Genomic DNA, 20,484 nt, shown 5'->3' with positions numbered 1-20,484 from the left:
TCTTCAAGATGTGGTGATTTTTGAAAATAGCTTTTCTGAGTTATTTATCTGCTAACATTCTGTTCTCTAGCAGGCATATTAACACGTGAAAGCAGAAAAGAATGTTGCTTTCGCAATACTTTCATCTCACCTGTCACTTCAGGTGTTTACACAAAAAGGAGCCTGCCATGTCAGAAACTGCATTTTTCACATACCTGCCCCACGGCCATTTCTGGTTAGACAGCCCGCTTTGTGGGGCTTCTTAAGTCACAAGGTGGCAAAATCTTTTTCTAGTGTCTCTGCTTCCTTGGGTTTAATCATTTTGTGTTGGATCACCAAAATATATGAAGGAAGGGGAAAGCAGCTGATAAAAGCAGAGCAGGATAAAAGTGCACAGAGAGCTGCTTATTTATGCATCCTTTCAGGAAATATACTTGGAAAACAGAAATATATAATAATAGCGTTTCACCTATTCTTTTGGTTGTCTGTAGGCAAAGGGGTGAAACAACTCTGTGAAGCTCTGTGCTTGGACATAGTACAGTATACTTCAAGTGTCAAATGTAGGAATCTCAGCAGACCTGCAACTCAGTTTTGGACTCCCAAGATGAAGAGGGAGATCGTTTGCCATCACGGCAAGGCTGCAACATCACAATGAGTAGCCTGGGTTCTTGCATGCAGAGAGAAGGACTGGTAGAACCCAAGGCCAAGAATGGTAAGCCAGAACTGTGAAAGTGCAGCCCCTCTTCTCGTAATCCACCTAATTAAGGACCAAAACTAAGCTCTCAGAAGTTTTAAAACTTATTCTCAATTGATCTGAATCCTTCAGATCCTCCACAAAAATAGATAAGGAAAGGAAAAGAAGGAATCTGAAGGTTTTGAAGGACTTGGAAGGTTTTAAGAGGTATTTTATTTTAAAATAAGAGGGGAGAGAAAACTCTTAAAAGACATGTAAATGTTTGTGTTGAAGTTGTTAAGGAGGCAAAAACAAGGCCATGTGGGGAAGCAAGTTCAAAAGTCACTGGATCCAGTGATCTACTGCTGTGGGCTGTTACGGTGATGTGTAACATATAGATGGCAGCTCAGCTGAAAATACACGTGTTCAAGTAAAGCGTCAGAATAACCAGTTTTAACACTGTGAAAGGTGTTGTTAAATGTACCTTGCTGACATTTTGCTTTGGTGCTTGTTCTGTATTTCTTAAATTTGAGAATTCTACAACCCTCCAGCATCGCAGTTTGTGTTTTACATGATGATGAGTAACATTGAAAGGTTTGTCTGTAGATCAAAATGTTACTGGGAATTGAGTTTTGCGGACGGATCTGCAGTTCTGCTTCTCATTTCTTTATGGTCAGATATTTCATTCGTACCTGCATAGATGTGTGGGTCATGCTTTGAGAGGCCCATGCTTGGTTTGGTGAGACAAGGTACGGTGATGTTTAGCTTGTCTTTTCAGTTGCTTGGAGGCATAAACCATTGTGTCTTTGCAAGGAGAAACATTCCTCCACAAGGAGGACTGCTGTGGAGAAGGGAACAGGGAAAGAAATGGTATTTGTTAGGTCCCATGAGGAGTTTCTGAACTCTGTTGCTTCTCAGAGGTGATTGCTTTGTCGTGTATGTGGAATCAGTTGGTTATTTCAAGCTTAAACCCCTTGGTTGTCTCTACTAAGCTAAATTAAATTATTGCTCTACAGAATTGGGGCAAGCTTAAGTAATCTTGTTTTGCCAAATTTTAATATATGCACACTGTYGGGTAAGAGCTACATGCTATGACACTTGGCAGAAATAGATAAATGTTAATGAAGAATCCTTAAATTATTGCTGAAGCTTTAGAAATTAATTAGAATTTTATTAACTTGTATTGAAACAGAGCATGAGATGAAATCAGACTCCCAATGCAGGAATTTCTTCTTTCCCTTGATAGGAGCTGAAACTTGCATGTCCATCCTGTGATATAGCGAAAGAACAATGTGAAATTCCAGCAGGCTTCCTGTTTGAAGAGACTTTACTACAAAAACAGTTGTGAGACTGTGGCTTCCTGTTCTGACCCCTCCCAAACGATTCACTGTTTCATCCTTTAGTTGCCTCAGCATCCTGTTTTGTGTCTTTGTAATGCTCACACCCAAAGTGTTGCCCAGGCATCTTTATTTTCAGCATTTCCCTGCTTTGTAATGGTTGATTCTGCAATCCTGATGTTTTTATGCTTTTATGGGGTGTTAGCATGGAGAGGAAAAAACAAAACAGTCTTGCGTCTGGTTTACCCAATCTCTTTTTAAAACTCTCTTTAGTGTCTTTCTTTCTGAAAAATATTAATACCTTATCTACTGTGACTTGCTTTCAACAAATCCTCTTGAACTGACCTCCTTACTCTTAATTTGTACCATTAAGTKTATCAATGCAATGATAGCATCAGTACTTCTATTTGCTGTGAATAAGTTTACAGTATTAACGATCAAGGTAACAAATAGCCAGTTTTGAAAAAAACAGGTTTAATTTTTAATTGAAAAGTGACTTTTGTGGAATTAAGCCTCTCTTCCTCTGCTGTGTTATTTATTTATTTATTTATTTATTTATTTATTCCTGCTGAGAATGAAATGGAAGTAGCAGGTGACTCTATTATACGCTTTCTGTAAAATTGTTAGATAATGACTGGAAGGCCTAAAAAGATGGTGAGGATGGGATTTTGAAGGTGCTGCTTGTATTAGTTTCAGATCATCTGAAAARGGGCTTCATGTAAAGATAGAAATTTATAAAATTGAAATTCTGTATGTAACATTGTTTCTTATATTTGTTAGCTTTTGTTTTAACTCCATCAATGTTCATCAGCTGAAAGGTCTGATGTTGTTAACCCAATAAACCACTTACTACCTGCTATGGGATTTCAGATGGTCTCTCCTTGATGAATGTATATTTGTACTTTTCTGGGCACTGTGGAGCTCTGGTCACCGTTACCCAGGAAGTTCTGTGTACTGCTGTAATAAATAATAATGCTTAGAGCCACTTCAGTGGAAACATTCTGTAATTGATTATAAGAATAAAAAGGGAGGAGGGAAACAAAACTAGGGGATCAGGGAGAAAATACTGAATACAGGCAGCTTTTGTTTACTAGGAAACTTGTGACCTGGTGTTATTCCAGCAGCCTGAGTGGATCTTTCACTTACTAGATAACTGCTAGCATTTGCAGATCTGCATTAAAAACACTTTGCTGATATAGCTACAGTGTGTACTGTGAACATGCACCGAGTCCACAGTGACAGAACTTTTGCGTTACTGGCAAAGCTGCACTGTGTGTGCTTGTCTGGTGTTACAGAGTCTGTATAGCAAATGAGAGCAAAGATGATATTCACTCCTCTCTTGCTACAGCTGACTTATGCTAGAAGCTTTTGCTAACAGAGAGAGCATCCCTTTATAACCTGATGTAGGCATCTTTCTGAAATATAAATATACACTATCCTATATGCTAAACAAAAGAGGGGGAAAAAAAGCATAATGGTGCTCAGACCTGTAATACCACGTTTACTGTTGCTTTGCTGCCGTGACTTTGATAATTAATTTGTAGGAAGAACATTATGTAACTTCTTTTTTTCCTTGGTGGCAAGTGATCATCGGACTTCATGGATAACGTTGGCAATCTCTCGTGCTTGTCTTTATACAATATAAACAGGGATTTCCTGACATTACTGTGGAAGATTGTGTGTGTGTGTGTGGGGGGGAAATGTGAATTATCTTCTTTCTGGAAAAGTAAATAACATTCAGAAAGCTTTGTGTAAACATTGGGTATTTGGTATGTCCTGGTGAGAATCTGTACCACTCTCTACCAGGTTACACAGAACTCGCTTCTCTCCGTTTGAAGTGCTGAAGAGCAGCTGTTTGGAGTCTGCCATCTGTTGCAGTACTCCACTTTCTCAAAGCTGCTGTAAGCTGTGGGCTTAGAGCACCGCAGAAAGCCTGTCGTGTGTTTTCAAGCCTTTGAGAAAAGCCTAAGTCATAGCTGAAGCAGTGACTGTGGGTGGGACGTAATGGCCTGATTTCTAGTGCTCTGGGTGGTTGTGTACTGGAGATTTCTGAATGCACTCTCTTAAATTGGGGGAAGGGGAGTCTTCAAACTTGTGTCTTTCTTTTGCAGCACTCACAGCAAATGGTATGAGGTATTTGGTGACCTATAAAACCAAATAAGAAACGATCTTATTAGGTTTCCCATTTTCCTGAAGAAACTCRGATATATTCTGTATTTTCTTTCTGAATGATATGTAAGGGGTTGGTGGCAGTCTTATTTGATATATATGAATATGGTGTGGATTTGATGGCATGACAGCTGTTCTTTTAAAGTGAAATAAAATAGGGAAATAAATTGTACTGCAGAAGAAAAACAAAATGAACAAGAAGAGAAGTTCAGTTCTCTAACTCATGCCAAATCTAGACTATGCAAAATATCAGTTGCTTTCTACTTCTGTGTGTAACTCTTTTGGCCTCAGGCACATGTATCAACAAAAGCTTTGCAGGCCTTCACGTAGGTCCTTTTAACGATGCCATGTGTGTGCAGTGGCATCCTTTAAGGAAGATGGTGTATAAACTTGAATGTGTTCTTAATTAACTGAAGTGTTGCTTCACTCTTCAACTTGCCACTTGTATCTGTACTTAAGATTTTAGTGAGGCATGTATTTTACCCTGAAGTAGCTGGAGGATATGAACTCCATGCTCCAGCCACTGGTGATCTGACTTTAGCTGGTGGTGAAGCTACAGTGCCTCATCTCCACTGTTATAACATGTTTTCTTCTTATTATTTTTATTGTGGTCAAAGCACACCCTTTTTGTTAGCAAAGAAATAGCCTGTAGCAAAGAAATTCTACAACTCTTTACTACTAGTGCGTGTGGGCTGAGGCTAGGCAATTAGTGATGCGTGTGTCATAGGAAGGGGGCTGACACGTTTCTTCCAAGACTCTCCTGAGAGAAGGTAACTTCCTTTCAACATAACACACCCCTGTAGCTTCCTTCTTCCCAACGCCCTTGTTTTCCCACTTAGAAAACAGCTAGAGTGTTTCTTCTGATTCATGAAAATTCAATTATGCTTGCTTCAGACTGTCAGCAGGGTGTCTAGGGCTTCTTTGTCACTTACTGAAAAATCTTTCCTTCATTCTTCTCTGTTTACAGAAAAGGTTTGAAGTGTGTTTCGGTAACTGCAGTGGGCTTCTACTTTTGCACTGGTTGCCATAGGTACTGTATCTGCTTCCAGATACTCTCTAGTGGAGTGAGAGCTCGTAGCTGTGTGTAAGAGGTTCTTACTCTTCGTTATGTATTTTGTTATATGTATTTAGTATATATTTAGTTATGTATTTTGTTAACTCTTAGAGTCTCTGTTTTAGAGAATGAAATTAGAACCAGTAAACATCTGAAGGGAAGGTGCCGTTGTCATGGAACTCAATTTACCTGAACTTGTGTGATAACCAGGCTTATCTGGGTGGTAGTATTGGCCTTTAAGAGCTTATGAAGTAAGGCAGAAATACATCCTGCTTGGAATTGAGGCTGAACTGAATGGTTAGGGTTTTATATATATATGTATTTTTTTCTATTTTATCTTCTGTTAGCCTGTCAGAAGTAACAGCAAAACGTTGTTGTTGCTGACTGTGTAACAAAATACAATCCCAATAAGCATCCATTCTCTTTTAGATTTGCAAAACAGAATGGGGAGGGGGGAACAGGAAGGAAATGCATAGGAAGCATGCTTCAAGCTGAATGAGGCCTATCAGTGCTGAGGAATCTCTGAATTTCCTTTTTAGGAACTGAGTGGCAACTGGAAAAAGATGAAGGAARTAACTTACCAACTTGTAACCCTTTTCCTTGTTACAGGCTTCCTATAATTAGAGGTTTAAAAGAGACTTGTGGCATTTTCTTTTTGGCTTTTGTTTAAGGTTCTTTTTAGRGACTCATTTCAGTGAGTCAGGGTTTTGGAGAGCAGAGGCCTACAAAGTTTAAAACAAAAGTGTTGAGCTTTCACTGAAGCTTCTAGCTTTCAGTGTAACTGAAAGTTTTTTGTGCCTTTTATTTTCCTGTTCCTTTACTTTGCACCTACAGAAAGGAAAAAAGGAAGTACAATTTTCTGGCTTACCATATCTGTTTCAGATTTATTGCTTGCTTGGTTTTCTAAGAGGTTGTCTGTTGGTGTCATTGTGATTACGCTGAACTGTTTCTAGTAAGCAAACATTGTTACTTTGAGCTTGGGTAGGAAGAGCAACAGACTCCCCTAAATGTTAACAGCCCTTTACAAAGTAAAATAAAATCAAGCCAATTTCTGTTTTCCCATGATTTGAAATGACTGCAGCTAGCACTGAAAGAGTTGCAAACACATTGCTGTGTATTTGAAGTACTAAAATGACTCATTAAAGTAGGCCATCACTGCTGCAGAATGCATAACATAAAACAAGCTTCTGTTAGCAGCCTGTGGCTAACACAATGGTTTCTATTTGCTACCAGAGGAGGTACTCATACATGGCTGTGAAGAGATGACAAGGCCTCCCTTTCAGAAACACAGTGTTAAAATGCATTTGAGCTATTTGTTACTAGGAGCTGTAAATATTCTGAAAACCCACAGTCTTCCCTTTTCCACTCCTCCATGCACACAAAACCAAATTATCCCTGTTCACCTCCTTCAGGTACCAGTTGCTTCCATCATTTCTTGTTCYGTAGCCAAACAGTTTTATGCAGGGCTTCCAAAATGTTTCCTGCCAAAATCAGTTCTTGCTATTGACTTGCTGCACRTGCCTTAATGTCTTTATTTGCTTTGGTTGCATAACTTGATATTTTGTGGTATCAAACACTCCRTGAACAATGGGCACAATCCTTTTTATGGATATCCATGCTTATTCTTCATTGTGCTCATAGAAAATGTTTGGCATGTGTGCTATGTACTGTAATTGTTGTTGCCTACCATGGAAATACACTGAATAGAAAATAATTGTTTTCTATTAGCCCTGATTTAAAGTTGGATATGGCTTATTTGTTTGTAGGTTCAAAAGCATTGTTGCAAATGTGTTTCCTATGCAACACACAGCTTGCATAAGGGTAGGTAGATCATGTGGCATTATTGTTTTCTAGACACGTTTCAGCAGAATCTGAAGTCTTGGAGTCTTTTCTTAGCTTATTCTCCAGTGGCAACTCTTTGCAACTTCCTCCTAGGTGATTACTTGGGGGAACTTTTAATCGGAATAAACTGAATATTAAAGGTTTGTAGGCTAGTACTGAGCATAACTCTTTCGTAGAGGGAAGAGAATTGGAGTCCTGAGTAACTTTTTCTGTGGTTTGCATGTACCACAATGCAGAGATTCTGACACTGTCTGTGTTGAGACAATGAACTGCGAGTGAGAAGTAATGTGTAGTGAGTAAAAACAAAGTGTTTGCCTGCAGATACTTGTTAGAATTGAAGGCAGCAGTCCCCATCAGAGAGCACAAGAGAATGAGGTGCTGTCTGTGACTGAAGTGTGAGGGAATAGTTTGAAAACATGATTCATATGCTTCCTCCTCCTCACATAGGAGAGAGCACTGGTCTAACTAATGCTCTTACTGAAGACTTGTATGAATAAATATTGAACATATGGTTTCTTTCCYTAGTTTACTAATAAAGTTAGAATTACTGATTGTAATGATTTCTAATTCTGAGTTAAAGTCACCAATCATAAACATTGAGGCTGTAGCTCAGTTTAAACTAATGCAGTCTATTTTGCTTTCCCTTCTTTTTCTTACCATCAGGGGTGTCTCACCACTTCTTGCAGCATCATTGATCCATGCCGCAGTTSATGAAGTTCTCCAAATAGACTTTACTGAATTTAAGAAGCAAAGTGTGGAAATGGAGGAAGAAGGAGATGAGGAAAGGTTCACCTGTAAGTATATATTTTTCCTTTTATGGTTTTTCCAGAGGCTGCCTGTTGGAAGACTTCAGTGTTTTGAAACTTTTCCCAGAATACTTGGTTGGGATGTCTGGCAAGCAATACTGAACAGAACTTTATTTGCTCCTACTGTCCATCTGTGGGATGAAAGGTAGCTATGCTAGTTTTGGGGCAAGATGCAAACATGATGTCAAGTACCCTGGACTGACTATATAGTTGATTTTCAGGAAGGGAAAAGAGTTTTTCTTCCCAGAAGTGATTAATGACTGAGTATGTCCACTTCTTGAACTGAACTACTTAAGAACTGCTCTTCATTGGAGGAATTCACTTGAACTGAATTGATTCAGCTCCTAAATTAAGTTGATAACCTCTTCTAATTTTTAAAGCGCCTTCTCTTTGTTGGACTGACCTTAGGTAATTACTTCTATACCATGGTGTTGGCTTCACCAGAATTGTTGTTACTGTGCAGCCACATGAAAACCTTAAATTCACCTGCATAATTCATCTTGCTTTTGGCTGTTCTTGGGAGTTGAATTTTGGGATCTGTGGCCAATCTAGAACTTGAACCTCCAGATCTTTTTGACAACCTTCTGGACAGCATCTGTCTTTATTGAGTCCTCCCACTCCCACCCTCCAAAAAAAAAAGTAGGATGATGAGGGATGAAGAAGCATATATTTTCTGCCTGATRCCTGCATTTTTTTCTATCTGCCTGAATCAGGGAGAAAACAGGCCTTAGTGATTGAGTAGTRGGTTTGCACTTTATGTAGCAGATGGTCCTATTGCATTTACATGCTGAAGTATTTAACATTCGACTTCACCAAACCTTCACTCCCTATGCCAAGAATTTAAACAGATCAAGAAGCAGCCAGGATTTGAAGATGAAAATGGAAAAGAGAAATAAATATCTTAAGCAAACTAGTCTGCCCTTTAGGGGGAAATAGTCACCCTTCCATTCTCCTAGGATGACTTCAAAGGCAGTTCTCCTTGCCCCAGGGGAAGGGGCTATTCGTCTCTAAGCAGAGCTCTGGTGCTAGCCAGGAGGCTTCAYTTTCCAGAAGCCTATTTCAGGATTTAACTACAAGTCTGAAACAGGGCAAGGAGGAATGCACTTAATCAAATCTTGTTGCACCCTGAATATTTATTATCTTGCCTTAATGTTTGTAGATGTAATTTGTCTGGAGAGATTTATCACGCTTCTAGCACTTTGTATGGAAAGAGATGGCTCCATATCAGTTTGGTGGAGGTCTAAACAAGCACTGGCTTTCCTCCTGCAGAGCACAGAAAAATGATTTGGTAGTCGACTTTAACAGAGAACGCGAGAGGCGAGATGCAGGAAGCCACAGAAGTATTTGGAACGAGTGAGGGAGCCGCGGGCGGCGCTCCGCGGCCGTGCGCGCAGGGCCCGCGGGCGGGCGACGGGCCTGCGCCCTCTGGCGCCCTCTCGCAGAGCTGCAGCCTTCTGGGGAGCCCCGCCTGCAGGTGGGGTCGCCCCTCGGGAGCTGCCGCGGCTCCTCGTGAAACGAGCTTGCGAGTAGGTTCCACAAGTCTTCAAGGGYCCTTGTGGATGGCTTTTCTAACCACTTTTCAGGTTCCCTTCTCCCTCACTATTCCTTGTTGACAATTGTTCCAGAACCTTTCCTGTTCTGATAATTGAAACTTTTTTAAATTTCCATCTTACATATTCCTTCCATTTTATATACATTTGTTCTTGTGTGACCATCATTCTTTATATCAAATAGCTATTTGCCCTCCTCATATTGAGCACTATAAAAAACTGCTTACTGTTCAAATACTTGCATTGCCTAGACTCGGCAAAGAATATCTACTTTAAATGTATTAATTTCTCTGCAGATTCGGACTGTGTTCATGCATCTATTATACTTGTTTTCCCTGTCTTATAATTGCTTATTACATTACTTTAACTGTACAAATAGAAAAGAAAGATATTYCTTGTGCAACAGCACAGCATGGACTCTCTCTTTCTGCATTGCTATAATAACTCCCTGGAGTTAGAAAGAGAAGTGATTATCCAAGTGAGATATGTGTTTGCCTATATGAATACCACTATTTGATGTGGTGTACTGCAGAAGACTTTCCGATATGAAGGCACTAAACTCTATGCCAAATTTCACCACCTTAATGTTTAAACAGTGATGCGTGTCTGAGTCTTGCTGGTCAGTATTAGTTTACAAATTCATAAATGTCTTGACCAATAGGTGTAGATGAGGCAGTCTAAGATTTTGTCCTATTTAATAATATTTGCGTATGTGCTGACTTAATTTTTAAAAATTTTATCTCATACCTATTCACATCTGTAATATTAAGCAAACCAGAAAGTCATTTTGGATAGTAAAATAGTGACTGTTTATCAAAGCTTTGTGTTTAAATTTAAGCTTTCTTCATTCTCCAAGCCCAAAGAGGTATCTGAAACTGGCTGTTATTGAAACAGAGAAATGCTTGAGAACCTGGGAAATAAAGGGAATTCTGRAAAAAAACCTTAATGCTAGCAGTGTTAGCAGGAGTCAGGATAAAATAGAGGTAGTATAGAGTTAGTTCACAGAGAGATAGAAATGAAATGATGAAAATAGTTCATGCCACTGCAGTTTTTTAGGAAATACTTTAGTGGTTACCAAATCTTTGTTGTTGTATAGATGATCTTTTCAATGCTTTCTGAAGTTAGTTTATTTAGCTTTGGGACAGGGTTCTTGCTCAAATAACAAATTTTTAAATTATCATCTATTCTGAGAGACACTGCATTGCAAAGCTAGACACAATCCCAAACGCCACCACATTCAGTCTGATGAACAATAAGTTTGGATTAATTGATCTTTGGGAACTATCCAGAAAAGGATTTGAGTGTCTGGCTGGAGCTTTTCACACTATACTCGGTGGATGTTTGCAGTTCTGCTCTGTAATGACAAAGCAGGAAAGTGGCAGAGGTGTTCTTCTGTCCGTCTAGCTTTAAAACCCTGTGTGTTTAAAAAGATAAAGACAACCAGCTTAAAATACTAATCTTTTGTTCAGTTCAGCTATGAGTTGAGATGTCAACCTCAATAAAACATATTCTCATACCTCCTTGTTGCTTTAGTGGAAGTGGTTTAGTAAGACATAGCCTAATTCTAAGCCAGGCTAATACTATTTAACCCTTCTGGCCAAGACAACAGGAACTCTAAGCCAATGTGAAGATATTTCTACCTATACTTGATTATTTCTGTATTTTGGGGGTGTACCCCCCCACACACGATATCCTGTTCATTTTACTTGTATAATAATAAATTTTACATTAAGTTTACCAGACTGATTTTTTGGACGTTAATGTAATTGTGTGTAATCTATTGCCATAAAACTATCAGCCATTTGATAAGCCTCTATTTTGAAAGAGAACTGATAAATAGAGTACAAGAAGCTGCTCTTATCCTTAATATTACACTGTTGTACATTAATGCCACTTTTTCTCTGCATTATTTTCAACCTACCATCATTCTTGTCAAGTCTGTAGAGGCAGAACACTGAGTTGTGTGTTTTTATCTAGCTTCAAGGAAAAAAACTTGAAGAAAGGACAAATTGTGTGTTCGTGCCCTATGGCATAAGGGAGAAAAATGGTGCACGCAAGTTATTGTTTGTCTTTTTGCTGTCAGTGCTRGATGGAGACTCATTGCAGCGCTGCTTCTTTAACAAGCTTCGGGATGTCTGCTTTGAATGGCAGAAGCAGTTGCCRCCATTAAGACCACTGAAGCGTTTCCTGCTTGTTTCCATCCATGCCATCCGTAACACTCGACGGAAAATGGAAGACCGCCACGTTTTGCTCCCAGAGTTCAATCAGCTGTTTGGTTTATCGGTAAGTTTGGACAAAATTGGGGAGGTCAGTTTGTTAGCTTTTCAATATTCGTATAAACACAGTGATTTAGTGATTGAAGAGCTGTGAAGTGCTAAGAATTTGTTGCCAGAGATGTTTATCACATCTGTGCTGGAGCAAGGACTTAGCTCCTAACAAACTGAGTCAGTAACTACTGCCTTGATGAAGAAGAATCTTGTGACATTGGTCTTCATGTCAGAAGTGATGTAGGGAAATGGGAAGTTCACCTAATGCTATACTGTTGTAGTTTTAATGTTCTTGTAACCGAAGTAATGGATGAAAAAAGTGCAAAACAGCAGTTAAACCAGGACAAATACCGATTAATGAAGATATTAGAAAATCAGTTATCTGTCACTTCAATTTCAGTGTATTTTCGAAGATATTAAGTGGCCAGCAGCAAATAATGAAAAATAATCCCACTGCAAATTACCTGTTCAATTCCTTTTGCACATGGGTTAACTGATTTTAATTGCCGTAACCTGTGCAGTGGAAGAAAGACCAGAACAGAGAAGTCTTTGCTACCAGTCTAGGAACTCTTTTATTTTTGAACACTTGCATATCTTCCTGTCTCCCCTCCCCCCAAAAGGATGACACTGATCGAGCTTACTTTGCTGTATTTGATGGCCATGGTGGAGTGGATGCTGCCAATTATTCAGCAACCCATYTACATGTAAATGTTGGACTACATGAAGAAATTGTTAAGAATCCAGCTGAGGCCTTGAAATGCTCTTTTCAGAAGACAGATGAAATGTTTCTTTTTAAAGCCAAAAGAGAGGTGAGTGAGTAGAGATAATTATTTCCATTGTATTTAAAGTGTAGTGAGAGTTGTTGGGCAAAATGGTATTATCTAGAAAATTTTGGCAGTGAGGCTCCTTTGAATCTCTGATTTCTTTATGAAATTATCTTGCATGAAAAAGCTTTCATTGATCAAATTATTTATTTTTTTGAGGGGAAGGAAAAATAAGATGACGGTGCTTGCAAGCTCATGAGATGACTGTTTGAAATRAAGAGCGAAGTGGTTTAAATGATTCTGACAATTCAATTGTAGAGAACACTGTAGAGCCTCTTTGCCTAAATTAGGCAATCTCTAGAYGTTCTGTTGTCCTGTCTCTTACCTGGAAACGAGATTACGCTTTTCYAAATAATGCAGTCACTGTCTTCCTTTTTCTTGTCCCACTGTTATTGTCAGGAGTGGTAGAAAGTTTACAAAACATATTCATAATCATGTAATTTAAATCATAAAAACAATTTAAATCTAAAATGTAAAATTATTTAAATCAGACTCTTCAGGCTTATTGATCTGCTTTGACTCAAGTTGGTAAAAGTCGAATGAACATTCTTCAGATCTTCACAGTGGAAGGATGGTTTATTATAATACAATGCTTGTATAAAAGTGCTCTTGTTATAGCTGTAACTAAATACAGACATACTCACTGGTAGTATCTTCATTTTTGTCAGTAAGGCGGAAAAGAAGGGTCAGCATCTTCATTGAGTCTGACTCTCYCTAATCTTTTTGGGGAATCTAGGATTCCTTCCTTTGCACTCATCCTCATTTAAATACCTGAAGATGTGGAGCAAGATGATTGTATTTGCTAATGGCAGAGGTGAGAATGCCAAAGGGATTGAGGAGGTCTATGTTTGTGTTAGACTGCTGAAATTCAGACCCTCTTCCATTTGTTTATCTCTTTGTATTTTCAACAATAAAGGTCTTAGTCTCCTTAAATCAATTTTAGAATTAATAGCAGAGAAGGAAGAACATAACTGAGGCACCGTCACCTACCTAGATGCTGGAATATGTAAACTGTTTGTTTTAAATTTTTCTAATCACTTGTACATTTTCTCAGCTCCCTTTTAATTTCTGGATTATAATATGCATTTAGGTTTGATTAAACCTAAATTTATAATATTGCTGTGTCACCTAGAAGGGCTTGTTGAATATTCACCTAACATACCTGTTTTCTTCTGCAGAGGCTGCGGAGTGGTACAACAGGTGTATCAGCCTTGATTGTAGGGAACGAGTTACATATWGCCTGGCTTGGGGACTCACAGGTGATGCTGGTGAGGCAGGGAAAAGCTGTGACTTTAATGGAACCTCACAAACCAGAAAGAGAAGTAAGCTTGACTTTTTGTTGCTGTTGTTGTTTTGGTTTTTTTTCGAGGGGGGGGGGCAGGAGGGGATGAGGTAGAGGGTTTGTTAAAGGTTATCAATAAATTCAGGCCTGGAAGTCATTAGTAGTCATGCACTCCTCAAATGTTATGCTACAGAGAGGTGAGTTCTGTCAGAATMTCTCTTGAAAGTCTTCAGAATCGAGAGTTCGTAAGTGTTCTGCACCTTACATAATTTTGTCTAGTTTGGAATTCAGAAAGTGACAACTTCTTTTTCCATCTGTGCCCATGTTCTGAGAAGGTGGTTCCCATCTTATGACGCCCCCCCCTGAAAATACTGATAGTACTGTAGTGACTTCAGTTCCTGCTTGGTCTGTATTTTCAAAACTAGGAGTAGTTTGCAGACTTTTGTGGGATTTTATTTGTGAAATTTGAAGTGCTGTTGTTATAAATGGGTTTCTTAGTTTATGAAATCAGTATCTATTTAAAATGTTAGTGTAATTCAGGTCTTTCACGTTATGCTGTGTCATCTAAAAGCTAGTTTTAATCTATTAGCGTAACTGACTTAAAGTATATTGCATTTCTTACATATTTTAAAAAGCTCAGTATTTTATTATATGGACTATGGTGGGGATCCAGCAGTTTTAGATAGTTTCCCTTTGGCTCCACAGTATGAATAACTAAAGTAGTTAAAGGAATGTCATTGCAAATACCATTTTAATGTTACATAGTCTAACCATCTTGTCTCTTGCTCCAAATATATAAATATTTACCCAATTGCTGTATGAGATGGGAAGAAGTGGCAGGAGAGGCACTCATGCATACCGAAATGAACATGGTGATACAGGAAGTTAAGAACTCTGCTTTTTTTTTTTTTACAGACAAGCAGTGATACAGTTGCAAAGTACGTGAGTACTAAGACTATGCCCAGTAGTCCTAGTAAGCACCCATTTTGGAACTGTATTCTTAAACACTTCTGTGGTTGTGGTATTCGTACTATACGTATAGAAGCTAAAGTTGCACATGGTTTGGGGTTTTGTCTGTTTTCCTCTTACTGGGTAATAATGAGGTCAGTAAGTCATGAGTAGGTTTTTGACATAAGAACTGTGTTCTGCTGTATTTTAGGATGAGAAAGCCCGTATTGAGGCTCTTGGTGGCTGTGTAACCTACATGGACTGCTGGCGAGTTAATGGTACCTTGGCTGTTTCCAGAGCAATTGGTAAGCTAAACCATCAGAAATAGTACAGTTCAGATTTAATTTGATTAAAACACACCAYCTGAGACTGTATATTTACTGCAAATGACATTTTGCTCAGCATGGACCAAGTAGCAAACCACTCTTACTGCCTTTGCTATAAGGCTAGCTGACAACTGTATTATTTTTACATTGCTTACATAAYCTTACTAACTTTGTTATAAGCATAGAGTACTATTTTATTTTTACATTCTAGCCATGACCAAACTTTAAGTTTATTGCTTCTCATAAATGAGAAATCAGATTGCAGCATCCTTCTTCAAATTATACATATCCAACAAAGTACATCATGTTAGTTGTAGTATTTCTCTTAATGGAAAGAGCTTTCTTTGTTACCAGTTGGGACAAAACAAGGAAAGACCTTGAACAGGAACTGTAATGCATGAACAGAAATAGGTTTGAATAAATCCATGTAATACTTCTTTGGAACAGTAGTAACTTGTGTTTGAAGGGTCCTTATGAAACTGAACTAAGCACATGAGCAGATCCTTACAGCATTATGCTATATATCAGGATAGCTAAGAAAAGTCTTCTTTTCGTAGCATTTTGAAGGTTGTATAAGAGGCACTCTTGCAAATGAAGACCCAAATAGCCTCTTCACAAATATATTTCAAGGGAAAAAAAAAAAACTTGGAAAGAATTTTCTTAGTTTCCCTGCAAAGTTAGGAAAGCATGAACTCCTTACAAACCTGCTGGAATTTGGTAGCTCCCAAGAGTTCTCAAAGAAACAAAGGCTTTCCAAGCTTATCCTGTATCTTTTAACTGCTTTTGTCCTGTATCAGGTATCTATGGAATATGATCTAGTCGTTCTAGAGGACAGTAAAAACAATTGGTTGTTAAGGAAGTAATTGCTTGTATTTGAAGTAATAAAGCCTTTGTTCTGATTGTTTGTTTTAGGTGACCTGTATCAGAAACCCTACATCTCTGGTGATGCAGATGGAGATTCATTTGAACTAACTGGTTCTGAAGATTACTTGCTCTTAGCCTGTGATGGATTCTTTGATGCTATCAAACCATAYGAGGTTGTAGACTTGGTCCTAGATCATTTAATGCAAACCAAAGGAGTGGGTCTCAAGGCAGCAGAAAGGCTAGTGGCTGCTGCAAAGGAAAACGGATCCAGTGATAACATCACTGTTCTAGTGGTGTTCTTGAGGAACCCTCAGGACATCTTGGCAGACTGTTTCAGAGACCCTAAGAGCCTTGGGGCCGGTGAGGATGCGCGGAGCTCAGCCTTTAACTTCCTCAGCTGTGAGGCAGCAGCCACACAGTGACAGAATCCGTTTAGTCCAGAACATTGAACTAAAGGAATTGCTTTCTGCTGAAGAAGCCTTTAATAATAGGCAAAACGTAAAATGACAAATGGACAAATATTTAGCAAAAAGGCAAGCCTCCTTTTATTGAGCTCCCTCATGTCTTTTCTTTCCCTCTCTTCAAAAACTACTGAGCAGGCCTGGAGACTTGTGCAGCCATTTTTCCTCTGGGAACAGATTCTAAAGTGTGTCCCAGGGCTGCTGGTCATAACCCTCTGCTCTGGAAGTGGTAAGAAACCATAGTATGTATAAGCTAATGGATGAAAATGCTTGTTTGTGAATTCTGAGTGAAGCTTTAAATTAGCACTTAAAAAGAATGCTGTATGTTATATTTAATTTTGATGTTACTTTGGGGATTGGGATGAGAGAAGCTGTACCATCAAAGAGAAGCTTGTTACTGTGTGTGGCCTGTAGAAACAGGCTTGATGTGCCAGAGAACTGGGTGACCGGAAGTAGCAGCGTATGTGTTGTGTAAGTTATTTTTTTTTTTCGTACCAAAAATGATATTAAGAGAATGTTGTGACCTTTCTTCAAACAAAGAGGTTAAATTCTGTGTGTATGAGGAGTGGGAAATGAAGCTAAATGCTCCAGAGAAAGAGCAAGAAAGCTATCCAGAAATGCCCCCGGCAAAAATAATACAAAATCAGCTGCTCTTTGGGATGCTCTAGTTTATAAACTGGAATCCAATGTTTAACTGCACTGGATAATTTTTCTGTAGCAAACATACTTTCTTGGCTATTTAGCAACCTTGAAAGAAAGGACRCTTATTGATATGTTTGAAAGAGGTCCTTTACAGGTTGTATATGCTCTGCCAGTGACATATGTTCTGTTTCTGCCATATTTTTATGTGAACTATAACAAGTGAATATTTTATTTTTATTTTAAAGGTTTATTTGTTTATTTACTGAACTTTATAGTTGGAGGATTTTTGCAGTGTTACTTTATTTTGTTGTGTTTTTTATTTAAAATAGAATTTTAAAGTGGCTATGTCTATTATGTGGTTTTAAAAACTGACTACCCTCAAGTGCCTTAAATACTTCATCCAAGCATAGAGATTGCTGGCTTCCTGTCATAATCTGGTGAGCCACTTTATAAAGTTTTAAAAATGTGATTTTAAAAATTTCATTAATATTAACGTTTAATGCACTTAACTATTTCATCTATTTTTGTGAATGATTTAGTGAGAACTAGTTTTCAAGAAAACATCTCATTCAGTGTTGCCAAAGCTTCACAATACTTACTGTGATTTCCCTCCCCTCCGTGCAAAAGCTATYGTTAGTTAATCATAAAGTAAATAGCTGATTCATCATGACTTTCATTTAAAGGCAAATATTCTTCCCATCTTCACAAGAAAATCTAATAGCACAAGCTTAAAACTGACTAGTAACAGAATTTTGATCTTAATAGGTTAAACAACTATTCAAATTTGAAATTTTAATAGATGCTTAATGTTGGCCATATGTCATCAACTTTTTGAGACCAAATAACTTTTTTAAGGAGATGTGAAGCTAAGGAAAGGATGAAAGAATTTTAATGAATATGTATATTGTTGTGCAAGTGTTATACCCATTACGTGTTAGAGCCACAGGTTGTGTTTTATCCTGTCTTGCTGCCTGTCTGGCAAGAATCTCAACAAGAATGCTGAGTGGCAAATGTATTAGTATTTCTGTACCTGAACAAGAAGTAAGTGCTTTACATCTAGTAGTAAGATTGTGTGCCTAACGGAGAAGGATGACATTGCAGTATGTCAGTCCTGTTGATTCAAATGTGTTGAAAATTAGCATTGTTTAGGAGAAAACATAGGTAGAAGAGTTGTGGGGACTAAACAAAGGCAGAGCAGAGCAGCGCTGTTTGTGTCCATGGGGTCTCTGGGGTGTCAGCTAGTGTAGGACAACGCAGTTACCTGAGTGACTTGAGCGTTTTGCCCAATTACTATGGACAGTTGTGCAGTTTTACATAGTAACTCTTCAGTGAGCAACCATCACATTGCATAGCAGACTTGGTGGTTTTGCTGTGGAAATACTGTAGCTTTTCCATTGGAAATGTTGTAACCACTGTCCTACTGTGTCTTTTACTGCCCTTAAACAGGTGGGGAAAGCTTTCTGTGACAGCAGCCTGGTAGCGCAGATGTTAATTTTTGTACTGAATCTACTTCAGCCAAGGAAGCCTCCAGACCAGCATAGTAATCCCTTTGCGCCTACATCTCACAGCTCTGTGGTTTCTAACTCAGATGTTCAGTGTCATGACCACTGTGCCTCTTGGTGTCATGGAAATAGAGGTCTCATTATTAATATAGTAAGAGTCACACAGAATTGTCCAACYTCACTGCTCTCTGAAGTTTATTATTGTCAGGGGGTGAGGGAGAAACTGCTGTGTTCATGAAGGGAGCTGTGAAATGTTGGTAAACTCATAGTATGGTTTAGTTTCTGAAATTTTGCCAATTTTCTGAAACATGGGTGAAACCAAACAGGCCAAGCTCTCTGTAATGATCCTTCTGTTTCAAGCTTTTGGGGCAGATGGAAAAAATCCAAGTCTTACAATATGTACTTACAGCCATGTGAGACTATCCCATCAAATTTGAAAGGAATAAGATTCAGGTGGGTGAGAGGGAGCTATGTGCTAAATGCACATTTAGAAACCTGTCTGTGGTAATCAAAAACTTAAATAATTGTAAAACTATGCTTTAGGGAAGAAAATCTGCATTCTGATAAGCTTTTCCTTTATATGGATGTTTTCATTCCGAATGACTTGGTGCATCGTTTCTCTGAGATCTAAAGGAATAGGAATACTCCTCGGGAACTATTAGAGATTTTTTTGGAGGAGGAGAGAAAGTGTTTCTCTAATTTCCAGAGGGTTTTTACTAGCTTTAAAAATTCCAGTTGGGTCTGTAGGAGGTTTAACGTGGTCAAGAAATGGCAGTTTGTATCCTGTCTGGACTAAATAAGGCATAATGCATCATCTAGAGTACAACCTGATTTCACATGCTATTTGCAAGGAAAGAATGGTTTGGGACATGTCTGACCTGCTCTTGACAGTCTGGAAAAACTATGGATTTTTTTTTTTATGAAAAAAAATCAGCATTGATATAAATCAGTAATGTGAGTTTAGCAAAGGATGCAACTATGGATTTTGAAAGAGTATTTTTAAAATTCTATTGAAAACAGTCATAAAAGTGATCTTATCCTTGGGATGGCATAACAACCTTCAACTTTTGCTTCACTTGTGACTTTGATACCACTTTCAGAAGTCAACAGCTATAATGTATAATTGTCACCAGTATGGGTGGTGGGAGTAGAGAGGTAGGAGCTCTAGCAGAAGATTACRAAGTTGAACTAAATATTCCAAAAGCTGGAATGGTGCTATGTTTTGGATTTACAGTGCTAATCTGCTGCATTAGTTTTCTCTTTCTTTGCTCTTGAATTTGAGTTTCCTCCTTGAGTTTCAAATGTGATATTTTCTTTTTTTAGTTTGTTTTTTTTTCTCTCCCTTCATTTCAGCACTCTGTAACTAGTAAGTAATTTTGGTGAGAGAATGATCCTACATCTCTGGGCATTCCTGGTGTCATCTGAAACATTAATGCTTTTCAGCCAGTGTAAGGTATTGACTAATTTGTCTGTCTCCTCATTTTCTTTCTGATGAGTTTGTTACTTCGATCTTGCAACAAAAACGATTATTGAGTCTAGCCAAAATCTTTGAAACCATAAAAGCTATTTGAAGGGTTCAAGACAAATGTTCAATGAAAAATTAAAGTAATTTCAGATTTTTACTAAACCTCAGATGAATRTCCTTGCCTGCATTTTGGCATCCAGCTTCAGAAAAATTGCTCCTTAAAGGAGCCTGCATTTGAAACACCACMCTTTGAAATTCTTACCTTGTGCTTGATTGAAAACTTGCTTTTGTCATACTGCTTAGTGGGTATACAACATCGCCTTTTGATATCGGCAATTCATTCTTCTACCCCTTCCTTCTCTACCTCTYGCTCTCCTAGAAAGAGATATACCTAAAACAGCCAAGTCTTTTGGTCTAATGTAGAAAAGATTAAAATTTTACAAATTCCATGTGCCTTGCTTTTCTTTCTTTCTTTTTGCTTTTTCTTTCTTCC

The 20,484-nt window shown here is 38.3% G+C and overlaps 1 protein-coding gene across 1 annotated transcript; it reads left to right on the top strand.

The window, feature by feature from the left end:
* The first annotated feature begins 630 nt into the window (after nucleotides 1-630).
* Nucleotides 631-20,478, top strand: PPM1F (protein phosphatase, Mg2+/Mn2+ dependent 1F). The gene is made up of 8 exons (XM_085302755.1): nucleotides 631-691; nucleotides 1,186-1,246; nucleotides 7,718-7,848; nucleotides 11,494-11,693; nucleotides 12,298-12,486; nucleotides 13,680-13,823; nucleotides 14,943-15,036; nucleotides 15,970-20,478. The coding sequence occupies exons 1-8, from the start codon at nucleotides 631-633 to the stop codon at nucleotides 16,341-16,343; spliced, it is 1,254 nt and encodes a 417-aa protein (XP_085158881.1). The 3' UTR covers nucleotides 16,344-20,478.
* Nucleotides 20,479-20,484: the final 6 nt, after the last annotated feature.

Source organism: Rhea americana, unplaced genomic scaffold (assembly GCF_003343005.1).
Source record: "Rhea americana isolate MKP2758 unplaced genomic scaffold, rheAme1 scaffold_191, whole genome shotgun sequence".
Lineage (NCBI taxonomy): Eukaryota > Metazoa > Chordata > Aves > Rheiformes > Rheidae > Rhea > Rhea americana.
Note: the sequence above shows the minus strand (reverse complement) of the source record. Positions and strands in the feature narration are given on the sequence as shown.